General features: G+C 41.4%; 1 protein-coding gene across 8 annotated transcripts in view; it reads right to left on the bottom strand.

Annotated features, from left to right (window-relative positions):
• The window catches only part of HERC3 (HECT and RLD domain containing E3 ubiquitin protein ligase 3), a 137,031-nt gene that overhangs the window by 44,715 nt on the left and 69,846 nt on the right, over positions 1-22,470 (bottom strand). For 6 of the 8 annotated variants that reach the window (XR_003795420.1, XR_003795419.1, XM_029234523.1 and 3 more), the window contains 7 exons: positions 10,403-10,426; positions 10,222-10,311; positions 8,868-9,038; positions 6,936-7,079; positions 5,644-5,810; positions 2,205-2,271; positions 436-518 (listed from right to left, as the gene is read on the bottom strand). Coding sequence is in view for 5 of the 8 variants with exons in the window: in XM_029234523.1 (XP_029090356.1) it covers positions 436-518; positions 2,205-2,271; positions 5,644-5,810; positions 6,936-7,079; positions 8,868-9,038; positions 10,222-10,311; positions 10,403-10,426 (746 nt within the window). In the remaining 3 variants the exon portion in view is untranslated. Of the gene's footprint in view, positions 1-435; positions 519-2,204; positions 2,272-5,643; positions 5,811-6,935; positions 7,080-8,867; positions 9,039-10,221; positions 10,312-10,402; positions 10,427-22,470 lie in introns of those variants that run through there. The other 2 variants (XM_029234525.1, XR_003795421.1) reach the window with 2 other exon arrangements.

The raw sequence follows: 22,470 nt of genomic DNA, 5'->3' as shown, positions 1-22,470 counted from the left end.
GCATTCGCTTACTCAACACATTTTTTTGGAACATTTTTATGCCACTCGCTCTGCTGGATACTGGAAACTTTGTGCTAAATGCTGGGAGTTCATTCATTCCAAAGTGTTCTATAAATTATCTCACTTTAGTCTCACAGCCATTCCATCAGGGAGGCAGGACAGTTATTATAACCCCCATTTGACAGATGAGAAACTGAGATCAGAGAGTTTACGTGATTTGCTCAGGGTCAAAGCCAGTAAGACAGAGATGTAGAACTACAACAGTTATCTCCTGAACCCAGGTCTGCTGCTTCCTCTACTATTAAACCCCTAAAGTTCCCTTAACACCCTTACTCCCTCTGAAGAAGGGATGAAAATTTAACTTCAGTCTTGGTCTTACAAGTTAAAGTGCAGAGAAATGAAGTAACGTGTGCACGGTCCAGGATCACGACTAACCTGTTCTCCTTGCACACAGCCACTCTGTCTCCCCCAGGTATCAGCTTCTTCTGTTCAATCACGCCATAGCTTTCTCGACAAATCTATATTTAAGGGGGGAAGAAAGAAACATTTCAATTTTGTAGACCACTTATCTTTCTAGACCCCAAATGACTGAGAGAAGCTTTAGGAACAAATGTAGCTTAATGACTACTTATTACCACAGAACATTCTCAGGAGGAGAAAGGGAACCTGAGTCCGAGAGCACTGGCACCTTAAAAGATATCTTTTTATTTATTTTTTTTAACATCTTTATTGGAGTATAATTGCTTTACAATGGTGTGTTAGTTTCTGCTGTATAACGAAGTGAATCAGCTAAATGTATACATATATCCCCATATCTCCTCCCTCTTGCGTCTCCCTCCCACCCTCCCTATCCCACTCCTCTAGGTGGTCACAAAGCACCGAGCTGATCTCCCTGTGCTATGTGGCTGCTTCCCACTAGCTATCTATTTTACGTTTGGTAGTGTATATATGCCAAGACATGGAGTTGCCAATAAATGCAATCAAAGAGAAAATGATATGAACTCTAGAAATTATATGTATAGGAGTAAAGAGGAATAATGCTTCAGTAATTTTCTTAATTGTACAGATTAATCATTCATTCATTTATTCAACACATTTACTGAACTCCTGTAACATTCAAGACACTCTGACTACCATATGACCCACCAATTCTACTCCTGAGTATATATCTGAAAAAAACAAAAACAGTAATTCGAAAAAATACATGCACCCCAATGTTTACAGCAACATTATTTACAATAGCCAAGATATGAAAGCAACCTAAGTGTCCATCAGCAGATGAATGGGTAAATAAGGTGTGACACATGTACACAATGGAATACTACTCGGCCGTAAAAAAGAAGGAAATTGTGCCATTTGCAGCAACATGGATGAACTTGGAGGGTTTTATGCTAAATGAAATAAGTCAGACTGAGAAAGACAAATACTGTACGATGTCACTTGTACACAGAATCTAAAAAACACAACAAACTAGTAAATATAACGAAAGAGAAGCAGACTCACAGATTTAGAGAACAAACCAGTGGTTACCAGAGGGGAGAGGGAAGAGGGTAGGGACAGTACAGCGGTAGGGGACTAAGGAGTACAAACTATTAGGTATAAAATAAGCTACAAAGACATACTGTACAACATGAGGAATACAGCAACTATTTTATAATAACTATAAATGGAGTATAACCTTTAAAAATTGTGAATCACTATATTGTACACCTGTAACTGATATAATATTGTACAGCAACTATAATTTGATTTTTAAAAAGACACTAAAGGGACTTCCCTGGTGGCGCAGTGGCTAAGAATCCGCCTGCCAATGCAGGGAACACAGGTTCGAGCCCTGGTCCGGGAAGATCCCACATGCTGCGGAGCAGCTAAGCCCGTGTGCCACAACTACTTGAGCCCATGTGCCTTTAGCCCGTGCTCCGCAACAAGAGAAGCCACCGCAATGAGAAGCCTGCGCACCGCAACAAAGAGTGGCCCCCGCTCGCTGCAGCTAGAGAAAGCCCGCACACAGCAACGAAGACCCAATGCAGCCAATAAACAAATAAAATTTAAAAAATAAAAAAAGACACTATGACTACAATAATTTGGTTCAGAGAAGTCTCTGAATTTGTTCTTTGATTTGGAGAAAACTTAATGTTAATTGTGACTTGTAAGCATGATGAAAGAGACAGCTACAGTCATGAGTAAACTGTGGAAATCCTTACCGTGAAGTTGAGGCAGAAAGTCTCCTCAACATCTTCCCCAGGGTGATCTAGAAGTTCTTGAAGACTCCTAATCACAGATCGACAGAGAAAGGAAATGAGGCAAATCAGACACGGCAATAGTGTTTCTATCTCAGTCACATGCCCACCGGACTGTCTGCAAGGAAACGCTAGAAAAGAAGATTCTACAATGAACATTAATCCAGACTGACAGAAAATCATGTTAACTGTACCTTGAAAAGAAATACGGCAGTTGACTTGTAAGACACTCATTAATCATTCTCTGTTCCTACTGACAAATCTTACTGAATTTATGGAGAAATTCTGATGGAGTCATATCTGACACGTGGGTTAACTCTGGTATTCCTCAGAAGTAGATACATGAGGAGATGGTCTTGCAGCGGTCCTACAGACTTGCTTTACCCATAGGCATTAGTAGAAAAATCCTCTTACCATAAAAAAAAAAAGCTACTAAGTCACTGTATCCACTTAGGAATCTTAATGGCTTACTTGTTAATGCAAGGGGCTCTGTATGGTAAAGAACCGCCATATTAAAGAACACCGAAACATGTTTCTGCCAACAATGATCATATCGTATACTCTCACGAGAATACGTTCTTATTACTAGACCTCATTCACACTTTCTTCTTTAGTGATCGCGGAGTCTGGCAGTTCCAGAAAGAAAAAATTGCCCAGAAAGAAAATTCTTAGTGTGGAATTTAAATCTGTTTCCAGTTAACCAGCCAAGAAGATTACTTGAAATGTATCATTCTCAGCCAGGTTGGCAAAGAAAATAGCACACATTTCTGTCACTCTCAGTTACCAAAAAAAGCAACCCTGCCTGGGTCTCCTCTGTCATTTTTTTATATTCCTTCTAAATTTTCTTTTCCTCTCTCTGTGCACCCTCTCCCCACATCCTTTATGATTTCTCTGTATTGGTGTCCTATACTGGTGGTGTGACAGTCTCATTTCCAGAGGGCACCTTAGAGACCACCCTTCCTCTATCTCCATCTTAAAATCAGTCTTCTTTCTCCATAAAAAAGGGATGTTCTGGGCTTCCCTGGTGGCGCAGTGGTTGAGGGTCTGCCTGCCGATGCAGGAGACACGGGTTCGTGCCCCAGTCTGGGAGGATCCCACGTGCCGTGGAGCGGCTGGGCCCGTGAGCCATGGCCGCTGAGCCTGCGCGTCCGGAGCCTGTGCTCCGCAACGGGAGAGGCCACAACAGTGAGAGGCCCGCGTGCCGCAAAAAAAAAAAAAAAAAAAGGGATGTCCCTTCCTGTTGAAGTCAAAAGAATTGTACTGTTTAGAGAAAGTCACAGATATGGTGTCTTTTTATATACTTCGCCTTATGCTACCTAAAATCAATACAGAGGAACTCAGAATAAAAGGAGTTTTTACGAGCCAGAAAGAATAATAACATAAAAACATGGCTCCACTACGCTGGAAAACCGTCTGGAGGTTCCTCAAAAGGCTAAACACAGAGTTACCATTTGCCCTAGCAATTCCATTCCCAGGTACATACCCAAGAAAAATGAAAACTTACATCAACACAAAAAGTCTGTAAGAAAATCCACAGCAGCACTATTAGTAACAGCCGGAAGGTAGGAGAAAGCCAGACATCCATCAACTGAAGAATGGATGAACAAAATGTGGCATATATCCACATAACGAAATATGAGTTGGCAGTAAAAAGAAATAAAATACTGATACAAGCTGCAACCTAGATGAACCTTGAAAACGCACTGTGTGAAAGAAGCCAGTCACAAAAAAACACACGTGGTACGATTCTGTTTATGTGACATAGCCAGAAGAGGCCATCAATAGAGACAGAGAGTAGCTCAGTGGTTGCCCAGGGCTTGGGAGACGAGGAAGTTGGGGATGTCGCCTGAGGAGTCCCAGGTTTCTTTCTCAGGTGATGAAAATATTCTAAAATTGATTGTAATAAAGGCTGTACAACTCTGAATATACTAAAAGTCACTGAATTATATACCTCAGCTGGGTGAATTGTGTGGTATGCAAATTATATCTCAAACTACTTTCTTAAAAAGGCTCTGTGGGCTTCCCTGGTGGCGCAGTGGTTGAGAGTCTGCCTGCCGATGCAGGGGACACGGGTTCGTGCCCCGGTCCGGGAAGATCCCACAAGCCGCGGAGCAGCTGGGCCCGTGAGCCATGGCCGCTGAGCCTGCGGGTCCGGAGCCTGTGCTCCGCAACGGGAGAGGCCACAGCAGTGAGACGCCCATGTACCGCAAAAAAAAAAAAAAAAAAAAAGGCTCTGTGACATAACAGAAACTGCGTATATTGGTCTCTGTCCCCAGTTCCCGGCACAGGGCTCCCAAAACCCTAAGTGATGAGAGGGTTAGGAGCATCTTTTGTTCTAATGGGGTGATTCTGGGTGGGCTCCTGGGTGGGGGCTGGTCACCCAAAGGACCCAGCCATGATCTTCAGCTCCACGCCCCCCATTCTCCAGAGAGGGGAGAGGGGCTGGAAATGAAGGTCATAATTGATCACCCCGTAAGGAAGCCTCCTTATAATCCCAACAGTAGGGGGTTCAGGGAGCTTCCAGGTTGGTGAACACATCCACACACGGGGAGGGCAGTGCACCCCAACTCCATGGGGTCAGAAGCTCCTACTACACTCAGGACCCCTCCAGGCCTCACCCTCTGTATCTCTTCAACTGGCCGTTCTTCTGTATCCTTTATTGTAAATCCTGAATAAACGGGTAAACCTAAGTGCTTCCCTGAATTCTCCGGGCCGCTCTAGGAAATTAATCGGACCTGAGGAGGGGTCTCGAGAACCTCTGATTTGTAACCAGATCAGACAGAAGTTGTGGGTAACCTGGGGACCTACTGCTTGCGAGTGGCACCCGAAGTGGGTGAGAGTAGTCTGGAGGGACTGAGCACTGAGCTTGTGGGATCCAATGCCATCTCTAGGTAGACGGTGTCAGAACTGAGGTGAATCGTAGGACACCAGCTGGCGTCGTGGAGAATCACTTGGTGGTAGGGGAAACCGCCACACGTTTGGTGACCAGAAGTGCTGTGAGTGTGGCTGCGGTGTGACAGTCAAGGTGACACAGAAGAGAGAAACACAGAAGGACAGGGAGACCTGTAGGTTTTTGCAAAATACAGACTCCCTTTTCAATACTTTCTCCCCTGTACTTATGGACCATGACAAAGCTCGAAGTCCTAATTTTTTGTTCAGGATAAGAAAAGCAGACAGCTGGATTCCTGGGCAGCTACGACTTCCCTTTTCCCCTTTCTCCTTCTGCCCCTAGAGTGACACAGGCACTGCTTCAAGCCAGGAGCTGTGGAGCCACATCTTAAGACAAAGCATACACAGCACAGTCTAATGATAAACTCTTAACTTGTACACGTGGTGTTGTCAACCTTTGGTCCCAGCGCCAGAGCAGTTCTCCACACCGGGCTCCCGTCTTCCAGCTCCGTACCTTCCTTCCGTGGGTGACAGCTCCTTCAAGTCTTCCAGGCCAGGCTTCACATTCAGTAGCTTCTTATAGAGAGCCAACGGGAAGTGCAGGTCCACCACGGTGGAGTTGTAGATGGCGAGTCCACAGGTTATGCCAATCAAGTGAAACCAGTTGTGCTCTACAAAACACTTTCACCACATGCGCAAATGTGTTAAAAAGAAAAGCAGGGACTTCCCCGGTGGTCCAGCGGTTAAGAATCCGCCTTGCAATGCAGGGGACGTGGGTTTGATCCGTGGTAGGGGAACTAAGATCCCACATGCCACAGAGCAACCAAGCCCGCGTGCCGCGACTACAGAGCCCACACGCTGCAACTAAGACCCGACACAGCCAAAAGTAAATAAATACACATTTTAAAAAAAAAAAGAAAAGAAAAGCAGTGTTTGCAGCCCTCAAAACAATCTGCCATTTACTTTAAAAATATTTTCAGTACGAAAGAATGAAGATCTCGTTAATATTTAGTTACCTTCTGAAGCAGACAAGTACCCCTAACAAAAGTTCAGCTGTCGCCCAAAGATGCAATGCTGTAAGTTAAGCGTTTACAGCTCATCCGTGATACAGAGCACAGCTTACCCTCATTTAGAGCAATGCTGTCCAACAGAACTTTCTGCAATGATGGACACATTCTATTCTGTGCTGTCCCAGATGGCAGCCACTAACCCCATGTGTCTACTGAGGACCTGAACAGTGGTTAGTACAACTGAGGGAATGACTTTAGTATTACTTAATTAAATAAAATTTAAACTTAAATAGCTACAGGAGGCTAATGGCTACCTTTCAAGACAGTGCGGATCTAGGGAGAAAAGTCTGGTAGAAAAAGAGCTAAACTATAGTCTGCTTGAAATAAGAATGCCTTTTAAAACTTAGCTCTCCGACTTAATTTTCAAAAAGTGTGAGTATGTGTATATCTGTACGAGTGTTCATACACGTACTATCACTGTTATTAAAATAAGATATATTTGACAACTACTTTTTATATGTCATAAAACCAATTTCTTTATCATCCCCTACTCGCTCTACCCTCCGAGGATTACAAAACTTGGAGCTTACCTACTAGAAATGGAAATGGGGCTAATGGGTGACAGAACACACTATGACATCTTAGCAACGGGTGAAACATGAAGACGGGGAACATGACGATAATCATGTTATATGATTACCTCTGTTATGCTCCCCTCTGTAAACACCAGAAGGCTAGGGATTGGTCTGACAGTTTAATTCAATCCATCTGTTGAAAGGTGACGTCACTAACTTACCGTATCTGAAAACCACAAGAGATTTGAATCCTGATAGTAGGTGAACATTCCATAGATGGGATTCAACAATTCTTTTAATAGTAAAAGAAAGAACTCCTTTGTGACACCACCAGCATCCACTGCTTCTTCACCATCAAAAATGACCTTGAAATAATGAAAGCAGAATCAGTATTTCAGGGAAATCACCAGCATTTCATGTTTGTTTGTTTTGTTGTTGTTGTTTTTTTAGCAAATTATTTCCAAAGTCAGGACAAAGAAAGGAAGATGTAACAAGAGAATACACTGACGCAATGAAAACTGCAAAGTGTATCTGCTGATAATATATTAACAAGGCACTTATAAACACACAAAATTTTACCAGGCACTTCACGGGATACAGAGAAAGTCAGACGTTTACCATATGTCCACAGAAAGTTTACCATCTATTTGGGGCAGGGAGGCAAACATAAAAGAACCAATTCGAGAATACATTTTATTTTCAAAGAGTCAGATACACTGAGAGGTCGATGTTCTGGCACGTAGAGAAAAGCAGTGGCTAACTTGAATAAAGGAAGAAATCTCTCTCAGCGGAGTTCTTGACTAACTGATACATATGAAAGGGAGGAGAGCATTCTGAGCAGACACAGACCTGGGCTCTGTGAGGGGCCACAGAGAGACCCATCACAACAACAGCTACAGCAAACCAAAGGACGAGATTTACTGAGAGTCTTCTACATGCCAGCCAGCACTTAAACTCTATTAACCTAATCCTCAGAACACGCACTGGAATTACTATTATCATCCCCATTTTACTGGTAAGGGCTCAGGTACAGGACTAAAAACAGCATTTAAGAAAGCTTATCCTGGGAACTTCCCTGGTGGTCCACTGGTTAAGACTCCACGCTTCCAACGCTGGGGCCACGGGTTTGATCAGGGGACAGGGAACTAAGATCCCGCGTGCTGCATGGCACAGCCAAAAAGAAAAAAAAAACAGCAAGCTTATCCCGGTGCCTGTGGTCAAGGTTGCCTAGAGCAGGAGAGTAAAGGTCTCCGATTATATGGATGCCAGCAGAAGACTTAAACATGCTACCAAGCAAGAACTGTCCCACCTGAATTACTGATTGAAAACAAAGGGCAAAGAAAGTGCCCTCTCTTTGCAATATCAAAAACCTAACCCAGAAGTTCTAGGGAGAACTCCCAGGCAGACTGATGGGACTGATACTACTTACTGGAAATTTTTAAAAGGGTGACAGTATCATGGAGACCATCAGTTTCTTGCCTATTACATTTCAGAAGCTGGAGTTTACAACAGGATTGGAAATAGAGTTAGGAAAGTCTTCTGAAGGGAAAGGTAAATCACTTAAAACTTCAATAATTCACTAAATATTTACCGACCAGCTACTGCGTACCAAGCATTGTGCTAAGCCCTGGGAATACACTAAGCGGTGACACAAACATGCCTAATCTATGAGGAAAGACAATTTCTTAATTTAATCATTTCCAAGTACTGAGAGGACCTATCCTAACAGGCCACCAGCTGCCCAGACAATTTCACTACCTTTCCGTTTTTTTTTTTTTTTTACCTTCTTTCTCTCTTAGATCTTTGACATCCAAAGATTCCTAGATGCTGGCTTGGTGGTTTTACCTAGTTGAAGCTTTAGCAGTGCTGTTGTTCGCTTGGTTTTGGTAGAGCTGGAGCAGGTAAACTGAAGAGAGCAGACAAAAAAGGCCCTATATTCCCCTCACGTAACCCACTGGCATTTTTATCTGATGTCACGTTGAGATGTTCTCTTTGGTGACTGGACAGAAGGAAGTGAGTAAATTCTTGTAAAATGAATGAAAGAAAGAATGAATGGCTGTACTCCACGATTTTAATAAAATCTCTGCTGCTTCATCAACACTGTGTAAAGAAAACCCAGGAAGGGATTTAGAGGTATATACGGAAGGACTCACTCTGAGAGGCTTTTTTAAATCAATATCAGAATGAATGCTCAGCTCTCTCAGGGCATCTCCAACAAGGCTGCTCCTGCGAACATGAAGGACCAGGAAGGGGCTTCTGGCCAGCAGAGGCTCCAAGGTGAGAAGCATGAAGGCGTTCTGCAGGTTGGCCCCGTTGACCGCCACCTGGAACAGCACATCCAAGAGCACAGTTACCACTCAGAGCGCACCTGTGAGTGGGGACAGCAGCCAGCCCTGCCTTTGGACCAGGGGTAGGTCGGGGCCAGGCTGACTGCAGCTCCATTTTGGTCTTTATTTTCCTCCTAACTTTTCCAGTAGATTTTCTCAGTTACTCATGTTTACAAAACACACAAATCTTTCTAATCTGAACCCAAAGAGATTAACTGAAACACTTTATATAAACCATATGATCCATAACTCATTCGAAAATAATTTAGACTAAGCTGATGAAGACTGAAATAATATCTTCGTAGAAGAAAGTGATGATGGACAGTGGGTAGAAACTATGACTTTCAAAGTGGCAGGAAAAGAAGCCTAACAACCCCTTGCTAAAAATGGTGTTTATTCTTTGAAAAATGTCCATTTTCTCTGGAAAACCTTTAAATTGTCAATATCATGGATATATCACTGTGAAAACATATATATATAGAGAGAGATATATATAGATAAGAGCTAGAGAGAGACAGACAGATGGGGAAAGGGAGAGGGAGATGAATGAAGTTATATATCCACCAACAATGGGAATTGGTAGATTTGGATTGCTAATTCACAGATGTCTTTGTAGGCTTGTCAAAACCAATTATATTTTACAATAAAAATGGGTGTCTAAAATAAATTAAACAAATCTCTATAACTTGAGTTTTCGCGCAATAAAGAACTGCCAAGCTCCACTTAATTATCTATCAGGGGTCAGCAAACAATGGCCCAAGGACCGAATCCAGCCTGCTGCCGGCTTTTGTACAGCTCTTGAGCTAACAGTAGTTTTTACATTTTTAAATAGTTTTTAAAAAATCAGAAGAAAAATATTTCACTACATGTGAAAATTACATAAAATTCAAATTTCATGCTACGACAGAGCTGAATACCTGAGACAACTGTATGGCCCACAAAGACACGTATTTACTATGTGGCCCTTTATGAAGACACTTGCCACCCCCGTTTGTGTAGATGTGCATTCACGTATATGTGTTATATTCAATATAAAATTGCTGAAAATTTTTCTAACAGTTCTAAAAGTTACAATGGAACTTCATCCAAACCAACTTTCTCCTATTAGGAAAAATTACAACTGAATGTATAAGATGAAAGAAACCCATAAGAAGAGGAAGTAAGGTTTAAAATACGTTGCCTGCATCTGTAGTTCAGCATCGGTCTGTAACATCTTGGTCTTGGCTTGGGCATCGAAGATGAAAGGGTAGGAACAAAGTGTTACAGCATCCTAGGATAGAACATATTATTGGCAATATTATAGTAGCCCACAGAGAATACTGCTGGAAAAATACATAAATAAATTTTACAGAGTCATTTACCTGCATTATAGATGGTCTAGCCTTCTGTGTAAAGAAACATAAAAAGTCTCTTAGTTGGATTACAAAACTTGAACTGTCTACCTCCCACAAATAACAAAACAAAAAACAAAACAGATAACCTATCTGACCATTTGGCCATGGAACTAACACCATTTGAACAGCTGACTGGAGTTTTGATGGAACAGACTAGTGAGAAGAACACTAAAAACAATTTTAAAAAATTTTTAAAGGACCTTTACAAACCATTTCACTAACCCCATAATTCACAGTATTAATAGAACTCTCATTTATAAGAAATCTAATTCCCAAACAGGAGCTTTACAACCATGACTTCAGAGGTTAATTTTGTCAGGTAAAGTGGATAATGCAAATTTCATTTGTCAACGTGTTAAGTCTCCCTTTTACACACACACATACACACACACACACACACACACACACACACACACACAGAGTTCCTCTTGGGAGAAACCAAATATTTAGAAAGCTGTCCCTGGGGGGCTTCCCTGGTGGCACAGTAGTTAAGAATCCACCTGCCAAGGCAGAGGACACGGGTTCGAGCCCTGGTCCGGGAAGATCCCACATGCCGCGGAGCAACTAAGCCTGTGTGCCACAACTACTGAGCCTGCGCTCTAGAGCCCGCAAGCCACAACTGAGCCCGCGTGCTGCAACTACTGAAGCCTGCGTGCCTAGAGCCCATGCTCCGCAACGAGAAGCCACCACAATGAGAAGCCCGTGCACCACAACGAAGAGTAGCCCCTGCCCGCCGCAACTAGAGAAAGCCCACGCAGCAACAAAGACCCAACGCAGCCAAAAATAAATTAATTAAAGAAAAAAGATATTTAGAAAGCTGTCCCTGACTAGGCACTTAGACCAATGCCTGGCCTACAGAAGACACTCCATCAATATGTGAATAAATCTGAATAAACTTTTGAGGAGGGGAATAACAATACAGACATACCTCGTTTTATTGTGCCTCACTTTATTGTGTTTCACAGATACTGCTTTTTTAAACATTTTATTTTTTTTACATTATTTTTTTAATTTTTATTGGAGTGTAATTGCTTTACAATGTTGTGTTAGTTTCTGCTGTACAGTGAAGTGAATCAGCTATATGTACACCTATATGCCCTCCTCCCTCTTGGACCTCCCTCCCACCCCATCCCACCCCTCTAGGTCATCAGAGCACCGACCTGAGCTCCCTGTGCTATACAGCAGGTTCCCACTAGCTATCTGTTTTACACATGGTAGTTAGTATATTTATGTCAAACCTAATCTCCCAATTCATCCTACCCTCCCCCAACTTCCCACAAATTGAATTTTGTGGCAACCCTGAGTCTCTCAAGACTATGGGCGCCATATTTCCAACAGCATTTGCTCACTTCATGTCTCTGTGTCACATTTTGGTAATTCTAACAATATTTCAAAGTTTCTCATTCTTATTTGTTATGGTGACCTGTGATCAGTGATCTTTGATGTTACCACTGCAAAAAGATTGCAACTGGCTGAAGGCTAAAATGACAGCTAACATATTTTAGCAATAAAGTATTTTTTAATTAAGGTTTGTACATTGTTTTTTTAAACATAATACTATTGCACACTTAATAGACTACAGTACAATATAAACATAACTTTTATATGCACTGGGAAACCAAAAAATTTGTGTGACTTGCTTTATTGTGATATTCGCTTTATTGCAGTGGTCTGGAACCAAATCCACAATTTCTCCAAGGTATGCCTATAAATAAATACAACCACAAACATATCTAAGAGGTATGCTAGTTTCATTTATCAGGAGAAAAAAGGAACTCTCTCCTGAAAGGTTTTGTTAAGTTAATGAATAATGTTTGCTCCATAACCTAACAGAAAGAAACAAAAAAAATCAACGGTATAGATCACGTTGACCTGTAGCAGCGTTTCTCAAACAGAAAACCATGGATTTATTCCCAGAGATCTGAAAGTGCACTATGAATTTTTTAAATTTTGTGTTTTTTTTTTAATGATAGCCTAAACAAAATAAAAACACATTCTGAATGACCTCTTTATAATGATGTGTTACCTTATAATTTGCATTTATTTTAATGATTGCACTGGTGCCATGTTATACTGAATTGTCCAAGGGTAATAAGAAAGAAGAAAAGCAGTCTTCCTTTGTAAGTGATGCATTTGTGTCCAGGAAAAGGCCACTGCAGTCCTGGCTCCCTGCATGAATGAAGGTTTAATAGCAGCTGAAAGGACAAAAGAGAGCTGAGTCATCCCTGGGTGTATAGAACAAGCTGCAGAACTCAAATCCCCAGGCCTGGCAGCCCGCAGTCCTGATCACAATGCAAGTGGGGTTTGGCTTCAGTAACGCATTTGCTCATCACGTTAAATCCATGAGGCTAATTTGTGTTTTACTGATTTTAGAGTTTTGTTAATATCTAATCTGTAAATTTGCTTTGGTTTTATAACATTTAAATGCTATATGAATAAGAAGTGTATATCTACCTCCTTTTGTATTTGTGTATATTTCAATGAAATCATTGAAAAGCAGTTTTAATTAAAATTCCCCTTGTTTATTCTTTAGAAACATGTTCCTTCAGGGATCTTGGAACATTTCCCTAGCCTGAGAAACACTAATCAGAGAAAGGATTCCAGTCCGGGGAGACAAGGTATGGAAGCCTGCAACACAGAACCCAGAGGGACTTGATTCATTCTCATGCCTACTTTTCTAATTATTTTGAATTTTGGGATTGAAATCACTAAAATAAACACACACACACCATAAAACAGCACTAGGTACCTACAACGGGTACAAGTATCTCTTGGAATAAGTGTGTTGGGAAAGTGTGTTTAAAACTGGTGCCAATATTCAGAATTTTCTAACCTCCCTCTCAGAAGAGATTTTATTCTAAGCATTATTTGCCTATTCCCAAGGCAAAAGAAAGATCTTTACCATGTGGTGTTGGTCTCTAAAGCAAGATAAAGTTTTGAACACTTCAAATTAAAAGTGACTATGGGAGAAGTGAAAACAGTTACTATAAAAACAGTTGTTGGCTTTACAGCATTGGCAGTATACAGTCGGCCCTCCTTATCCACGGTTCCACATCTGGAGGTTCAACCAACCTCAGCTGGAAAATATGCAGGGGAAAAAAAAAAAGACAATTCCAGAAGGTTCCAGAAATCAAAACTTGAATTTGCCACACACTGGCAAGTATTTCCATAGCATTTATGCTGTATTATGGAGTATAAGTAATCGAGAGAGGATTTAAAGTCTATGGCAGGATGAAACAACCTAAGCGCCCATCATCGGATGAGTGGATAAAGAAGATGTGGCACGTATATACAATGGAATATTACTCAGCCATAAAAAGGAACGAAACTGAGCTATTTGTAGTGAGGTGGATGGACCTAGAGTCTGTCATACAGAGTGAAGTAAGTCAGAAAGAGAAAGACAAATACCGTATGCTAACACATCTATATGGAATTTAAGAAAAAAAAGGATGTCATGAAGAACCTAGGGGTGGGACGGGAATAGAGACGCAGACCTACTGGAGAACGGACTTGAGGATATGGGGAGGGGGAAGGGTGAGCTTTGACAGGGCGAGAGAGAGTCATGGACACACACACACTAACAAACGTAGTAAGGTAGATAGCTAGGGGGAAGCAGCCGCATGGCACAGGGATATTAGCTCGGTGCTTTGTGACAGCCTGGAGGGGTGGGATAGGGAGAGTGGGAGGGAGGGAGACGCAAGAGGGAGGACATATGGGAACATATGTATACATATAACTGATTCACTTTGTTATAGAGCAGAAACTAACACACCATTGTAAAGCAATTGTACCCCAATAAAGATGTTAAAAAAAATTTAAAAAATAAAAAAATAAAAAATGAAGTCTATGGCAGGATATGCTTAGGTTATATGCAAATAATGCAACATTTTATATGAGGGACTTGAGCATGGTATGGGGATGGGGGCTCCTGGAATCAATCCGCTACTGATACTGAGGGACAACTATATCTAGTATTTTTACTTTTTTATAAATTTATATATTATTTATTTGTTATTTTTGGCTGCGTTGGGTCTTCGTTGCTGCACGCGGGCTCTCCCTAGTTGCGGTGAGCAGGGGCTACACTTCGTTGCAGTGTGCAGGCTCCTCATTGCAGTGGCTTCTCTTGTTGTGGAGCACGGGCTCTAGGCACGCAGGCTTCAGTAGTTGCGGTTCGTGGGCTCAGTAGTTGCGGCACACAGACCCTAGAGCATGCAGGTGTCAGTAGTTGTGGTGCGTGGGCTCAGTAGTTGTGGCTCGCGGGCCCTAGAGCATAGGCTCAGTAGTTGTGGTGCACGGGCTTAGTTGCTCCGCGGCATGTGGGATCTTCCCAGGCCAGGGCACGAACCCATGTCCCCTGCATTGGCAGGCGGACTCTCAACCACTGCGCCACCAGGGAAGCCCCAGTCTAAGATTTTTTGTATTTGAAATAATTCCACTGATTTTTATTTGGCAGATGCTGAACAGTTTAGAAATGGTGTTAGTGCTGGCATTTCCATACTATGTGAACGAAATACTGACACAGCAGTACTACGATTCTGCTTCCTGACTGCTCTCCCTAACCTAGAAGGATGTATATGAACTGGTAAGATATGTGATCCCCTCCTGAGAGGCTGTTTGTCCTGGGCCATCCATTCCCCATAAGTGAGTCTCACAACCTATAACTAGCAAAGTACACACATGGATCACATTTCAAGTGCTCCTGCTTGAAATGGGGCTGCCCTGTAACCTTCGTTCATGTTTTTTAAGTATATGACAGAGAAGCAATGAATAAGTACATGGTACAGAACTAGAGAACTGGGGAATTGGGAATATCTTTTTCTTTTCTTTTCTTTCTTTTAACTCCAAGTCAACAGTTCCTAAATGTGGCTCTGACTGGGGACAAGAGGCATCACACAAACACCAAGGAGGAAACCCAGGAGCCCCTGCCTTCGGGTCTGCCTGACACCACAGGCCCCTGTACCCTCCGTGGGCAAGTCTGGCTCCCAGCGTCGCTGAATGCTGAGGTACACACAGCTGCCTCATCTCACCACGCACAATACTGCTACCCGGAACCAGACACTGCCCCGGACGACACACACAGCCAATGCCAGGTTCACTCCAGTCTTTATTTTTGAAGCATTTTCTTTTTGTTTTCTCTGTTTTTTTCTAAATTAAGTTTTATTGCAGTATGGTTGCTTTACAATGAAGCATTTTCTTTGTATCACTCACTTTCTCGCTTGTGAGGCCCTCTATGGGGCCCACAAAGTCACTCATTCTGTGTGCTATTTGTTTTGCAAGTGTAGATGATGGCTGTGAATAAACGGAAATAAATAAGCCACTACCACCTCTTCTTTAAAATAAGCTGAGGGAGACCTTCAAGATGGTGGAGGAGTAAGACACGGAGATCACCTTCCTCCCCACAGATACATCAGAAATACATCTACACGTGGAAAAGCCCCTACAGAACACCTACTGAACGTTGGCAGAAGACCTCAGACCTCCCAAAAGGCAAGAAACTCCCCACGTGCCTGGCCGTGTGGCTGACAGGGTCTTGGTGCTCCGGGCAGGTGTCAGGCCTGTGCCTCTGAGGTGGGAGAGCCGAGTTCAGGACACTGGTCCACAAGAGACCTCCCAGCTCCTAGTAATACCAAACGGCGAAAATCTCCCAGAGATCTCCATCTCAACACCAGCACCCAGCTTCACTCAACGACCAGCAAGCTCCAGTGCTGGACACCCTATGCCAAACAACTAGCAAGACAAGAACACAACCCCACCCATTAGCACAGAGGCTGCCTAAAATCATAATAAGGTCACAGACACCACAAAACACACTACCAGACGTGGTCCTGCCCACCAGAAAGACAACATACAGCCTCATCCACCAGAACACAGGCACCACAGTCCTCCACAGGAAGCCTACAGAACCCACTGAACCAACCTTGGCCACTGGGGGCAGACACCAAAAACAATGGGAACTACGAACCTGCAGCCTGCGAACAGGAGACTCCAAACACAGTAAGTTAAGCAAAATGAGAAGACAGAGAAACACACAGCAGATGAAGGAGCAAGGTAAAAACCCACCAGACCTAACAAATGAAGAGGAAATAGGCAGTCTACCTGAAAAAGAATTCAGAATAATGATAGTAAAGATGATCCAAAACCTTGGAAACAGAATGTAGAAAACACAAGAAACATTTAACAAGGACCTACAAAAACTAAAGAGCAAACAAACACTGATGAACAACACAATAAATGAAATTTAAAATTCTCTAGAAGGAATCAATAGCAGAATAACTGAGGCAGAAGAATGGATAAGTGACCTGGAAGATAAAACGGTGGAAGTAACTACCACAGAGCAGAATAAAGAAAAAGAGTGAAAAGAATTGAGGACAGTCTCAGAGACCACTGGTTCAACATTAAATGCACCAATATTTGAATTATAGGGGTCCCAGAAGAAGAAGAGAAAAAGAAAGGAACTGAGAAAATATTTCAAGAGACTAGAGTTGAAAACTTCCCTAATATGGCAAAGGAAATGGTCAATCAAGTCAATCAAGTCTAGGGGGCTTCCCTGGTGGCGCAGTGGTTGAGAGTCCGCCTGCCAATGCACGGGACACGGGTTCGTGCCCCGGTCTGGGAAGATCCCACATGCCGCAGAGTGGCTGGGCCCGTGAGCCATGGCCGCTGAGCCTGCGTGTCCGGAGCCTGTGCTCCACAACGGGAGTAGGCCACAACAGTGAGAGACGCACGTACCGCAAAAAAAAAAAAAAAAAAAAAAAAATCAAGTCTAGGAAGCACAGAGAGTCCCATACAGGACAAACCCAAGGAGAAATACACGAAGACACATTAATCAAACTGTCAAAAATTAAATACAAAGAAAACATATTAAAAGCAGCAAGGGAAAAACAACAAATAACATACAAGGGAATCCCCATAAGATAAACAGCTGATCTTTCAGCAGAAACTCTGCAAGCCAGAAGGGAGTGGCAGGACATATTTAAAGTGATGAAAGGGAAAAACCTACAACGAAGATTACTCTACCCAGCAAGGATCTCATTCAGATTCAACGGAGAAATTAAAACCCTTACAGACAAGCAAAAGCTAAGAGAATTCAGCACCACCAAACGAGCTTTACAACAAATGCTAAAGGAATTTCTCTAGGCAGGAAACACAACAGAAGGAAAAGACCTACAATAACAAACCTTAAGAAAATGGTTATAGGAACATAAATATCGATAATTACACCTTAAATGTAAATGGATTAAATGCTCCAACCAAAAGACACAGACTGGCTGAATGGATACAAAAACAAGATCCACATACATGCTGTCTACAAGAGACCCACTTCAGACCTAGGGACACATACAGACTGAAAGTGAGGGAATGGAAAAAGATATTCCATGAAAATGTAAATCAAAAGAAAGCTGGAGTAGCAATTGTCATATCAGACAAAACAGACTTTAAAATAAAGACTATTAGAAGAGACAAAGAAGGACACTACATAATGATCAAGGGATCAGTCCAAGAAGATATAACAAGTGTAAATATTTATGAACCCAACATAGAGCACCTCAAAACATAAGGCAAATGCTAACAGCCATAAAAGGGGAAATTGACAATAATACAATCATAGTAGGGGACTTTAACACCCCACTTTCCAAGGACAGATCATCCAAAATGAAAAGAAAAAAGGAAACACAAGCTTTACATGATATATTAAACAAGATGGATTTAATTGATATTTATAGGACATTCCACCCAAACACAACAGAATACACCTTCCTCTCAAGTGTTCATGGAACATTTTCCAGGATAGATCATATCTTGGGTCACAAATGAAGCCTTAGAAAATTTAAGAAAATTGAAATCATATGAAGCATCTCTTCTGACCACAACACTATGAGACTAGATATCAATTACAGGAAAAAATCTGTAAAAAATACAAACACATGGAGGATAAACAATACACTACTTAATAACCAAGAGATCACTGAAGAAATCAAAAAGGAAATCAAAAAATATCTAGAAAAAAATAACAATGAAAACACAACAACCCAAAACCTATGGGATATAGCAAAAAGCAGTTCCAAGAGGGAAGTTCATAGCAATACAATCCTACCTCAAGAAACAAGAAACATCTCAAATGAACAACCTAACCTTACACCTAAAGCAATTACAGAAAGAAGCACAAAAAAAACCCCCCAAAGTTAGCAGAAGGAAAGAAATCATAAAGATCAGATCAGAAATAAATGAAAAAGAAATGAAGGAAACAATAGCAACGATCAATAAAACTAAAAGCTGGTTCTTTGAGAAGATAAACAAAATTGATAAACCATTAGCCAGACTCAAGAAAAAAAGGGAGAAGACTCAAATCAATAGAATTAGAAATGAAAAAGGAGAAGTAACCACTGACACTGCAGAAATACAAAAGATCATGAGAGATTACTACAAGCAACTCTATGCCTATAAAATGGACAACCTGGAAGAAATGGACAAATGCTTAGAAAAGCACAACTTTCAGAGACTGAACCAGGAAGAAATAGAAAATATAAACAGGCCAATCACAAGCACTGAAATTGAGACTGTGCTTAAAATTCCTCCAACAAACAAAAGCCCAGGACCAGGTGGCTTCACAGACAAATTCTATCAAATTTTAGAAAAGAGCTTACACCTATCCTTTGCAAACTCTTCCAAAACATAGCAGAGGGAGGAATGCTCCCAAACTCATTCTATGAGGCCACCATCACCCTGGTACCAAAACTAGACAAATATGTCACAAAGAAAGAAAACTACAGGCCAATATCACTCATGAACATAGATGCAAAAATCCTCAACAAAATACTAGCAAACAGAATCCAACAGCACATTGAAAGGATCATACACCATGATCAAGTGGGGTTTATCCCAGGAATGCAAGGATTCTTCAGTATACGCAAATCAATCAATGTGATACACCATATTAACAAATTGAAGGAGAAAAACCATATGATCATCTCAATATATGCAGACAAAGCTTTTGACAAAATTCAACATCCATTTATGTTAAAAACCCTCTAGAAAGTAGGCACAGAGGGAACTTACCTCAACATAATAAAGGCCATATGTGACAAACCCACAGCCAACATCTTTCTCAATGGTGAAAAACTGAAACCATTTCCTCTAAGATCAGGAAAAAGACAAGGTTGTCCGCTCTCACCACTATTATTCAACATAGTTTTGGAAGTTTTAGCCACAGCAATCAGAGAAGAAAAAGAAAGAAAAGGAATCCAAATTGGAAAAGAAGAAGTAAAGCTGTCACTGTTTGCAGATGTCATGGTACTATACATGGAGAAGACTAAAGATGCTACCAGAAAACTACTAGAGCTAATCAATGAATTTGGTAAAGTAGCATGATACAAGATTAATGCACAGAAATCTCTTGCATTCCTATACGGTAATGATGAAAAATCTGAAAGCAAAATTAAGGAAACACTCCCATTTACCATTGCAACAAAAAGAATAAAATACCTAGGAATAAACCTACCTAAGGAGACAAAAGACCTGCATGCAGAATACTGTAAGACACTGATGAAAGAAACTAAAGAGGACACAAACAGATGGGGAGATATACCATGTTCTCAGATTGGAAGAATCAACATTGTGAGAATGGCTACACTACCCAAAGCAATCTACAGATTCAATGCAATCCCTATCAAACTACCAATGGCATTTTTCACAGAACTAGAACAAAAAAGTTCACAATTTGTATGGAAACACAAAAGACCCTGAATATCCAAAGCAATCTTGAGAAAGAAAAACGGAGCTGGAGCAACCAGGCTCCCTGACTTCAAACTATACTACAAAGCTACAGTAATCAAGACAGTATGGTGATGGCACAAAAACAGAAATATAGATGAATGGAACAGGATATAAAGCCCACAGATAAACCCACACACGTATGGTCATCTTATTTTTGATAAAGGAGGCAAGAATATATAATGGAGAAAAGACAGCCTCTTCAATAAGTGGTGCTGGGAAAACTGGACAGCTACTTGGAAAAGAAGGAAATTAGAACACTCCCTAACACCATACACAAAAATAAACTCAAAATGGATTAAAGACGTAAATGTAAGGCCAGACACTATAAAACTCTTAGAGGAAAACACAGGCAGAACACTCCATGACATAAATCACAGTAAGATCCTTTTTGACCCACCTCCTAGAGAAATGGAAATTAAAACCAAAATAAACAAATGGGACCTAATGAAATTTAAAAGCTTTTGCACAGCAAAGCAAACCATAAACAATATAAAAGACAACCCTCAGAATGGGAGAAAAGATTTGCAAATGAAGCAACTGACAAAGGATTAACCTCCAAAATCTACAAGCAGCTCATGCAGCTCAATAACAAAAAAACAAACAACCCAATCCAAAAATGGGCAGAAGACCTAAATAGACATTTCTCCAAAGAAGATATACAGATTGCCAACAAACACATGAAAGGATGCTCAACATCACTAATCATTAGAGAAATGCAATTCAAAACTACAATGAGGTATCACCTCACACCGGTCAGAATGGCCATCATCAAAAAATCTACAAACAATAAATGCTGGAGAGGGTGTGGAGAAAAGGGAACTCTCTTTCACTGTTGGTGGGAACATAAATTGATACAGCCACTATGGAGAACAGTTTGGAGGTTCCTTAAAAAACTAAAACTAGAACTACCATAGGACCCAGGAATCCCACTACTGGGCATATACCCTGAGTAAACCATAATTCAAAAAGAGTCATGTACCACAATGTTCAATGCAGCTCTATTTACAATAGCCAGGGCATGGAAGCAACCTAAGTGTCCATCGATGGATGAATGGATAAAGAAGTGGCACATATATACAATGGAATATTACTCAGCCATAAAAAGAAACAAAACTGAGTTATTTGTAGTGAGGTGAATGGACCTAGAGTCTGTCATACAGAGTGAAGTAAGTCATAAAGGGAAAAACAAATACCACATGCTAACACATATATATGGAATCTAAAATAAAATGGTTCTGAAGAACCTAGTGGCAGGACAGGACTAAAGAGTCAGACATAGAGAATGGACTTGAGGATATGGGGAGAGGGAAGGGTAAGCTGGGACGGAGTGAGAGAGTGGCATGGACATATAAACACTACCAAATGTAAAACAGACAGCTAGTGGGAAGCAGCCGCATAGCACAGGGAGATCAGCTCGGTGCTTTGTGACCACCTAGAGGGGTGGGATAGGGAGGGTGGGAGGGAGATGCAAGAGGGAGGAGGTATGGGGATATATGTATATGTACAGCTGATTCACTTTGTTAAACAGCAGAAACTAACACGCCATTGTAAAGCAATTATACTCCAGTAGAGATGTTAAAAAATAATAATAAAATAAGCAAAAAGCAGCCACTTTAGAATGTTGCTTTTATACACCATAGCCCTTTGCCCATACATATTATGTCCCTTTGTAATTCCTTTTGCACTACACTGAACACCCCACAGAGGCAGCCACCATGTCCTGTACGTGTCCGCATCCCCAGTGGTAGCCGGCACATGACATACATTAGGTGCCCAAGACTGCTTACTGAAAAACAGTTATTAGGGCTTATGATATGCCAGGTACTAGGTACTCTGACAAGTAAGGCCTTTCCATGGTTTCTCCCATTTACTTCTCACAGTACTGTTATAATTCACATTTATAAATGAGGATGCTAGGCTTATAGAAATTAAGTAATTTGCCTAAGGTCACATAGGTAGTAGGCCAGAGTTGAGACTTGAACCCAGTTCTTTTTGACTAAAGCACGTGCACGGAACTGTATGCTATACTGCCTCGGCTACTGCCCAGGCAAAAAATTTAACACATAAAAACTCACAGTGTGAGACAGACAGACACACAGACAGACACACAGGAACATTATTCATCCATAAAAAAGAAGGCAATCCTGCCATTTGCAACAACATGGGTGAAACTAAAGGGCATTTTACACTAAGTGAAATAAGCCAGACAGAGAGAGACAAACACTGTATGGTATCATTTATATGTGGAAACTAAAAAAAAA

This window comes from Monodon monoceros, unplaced genomic scaffold (genome assembly GCF_005190385.1).
Source record: "Monodon monoceros isolate NGI ecotype Baffin Bay Population unplaced genomic scaffold, NGI_Narwhal_1 Super_Scaffold_20, whole genome shotgun sequence".
Classification (NCBI taxonomy): Eukaryota; Metazoa; Chordata; class Mammalia; order Artiodactyla; family Monodontidae; genus Monodon; species Monodon monoceros.
Note: the sequence above shows the minus strand (reverse complement) of the source record. Positions and strands in the feature narration are given on the sequence as shown.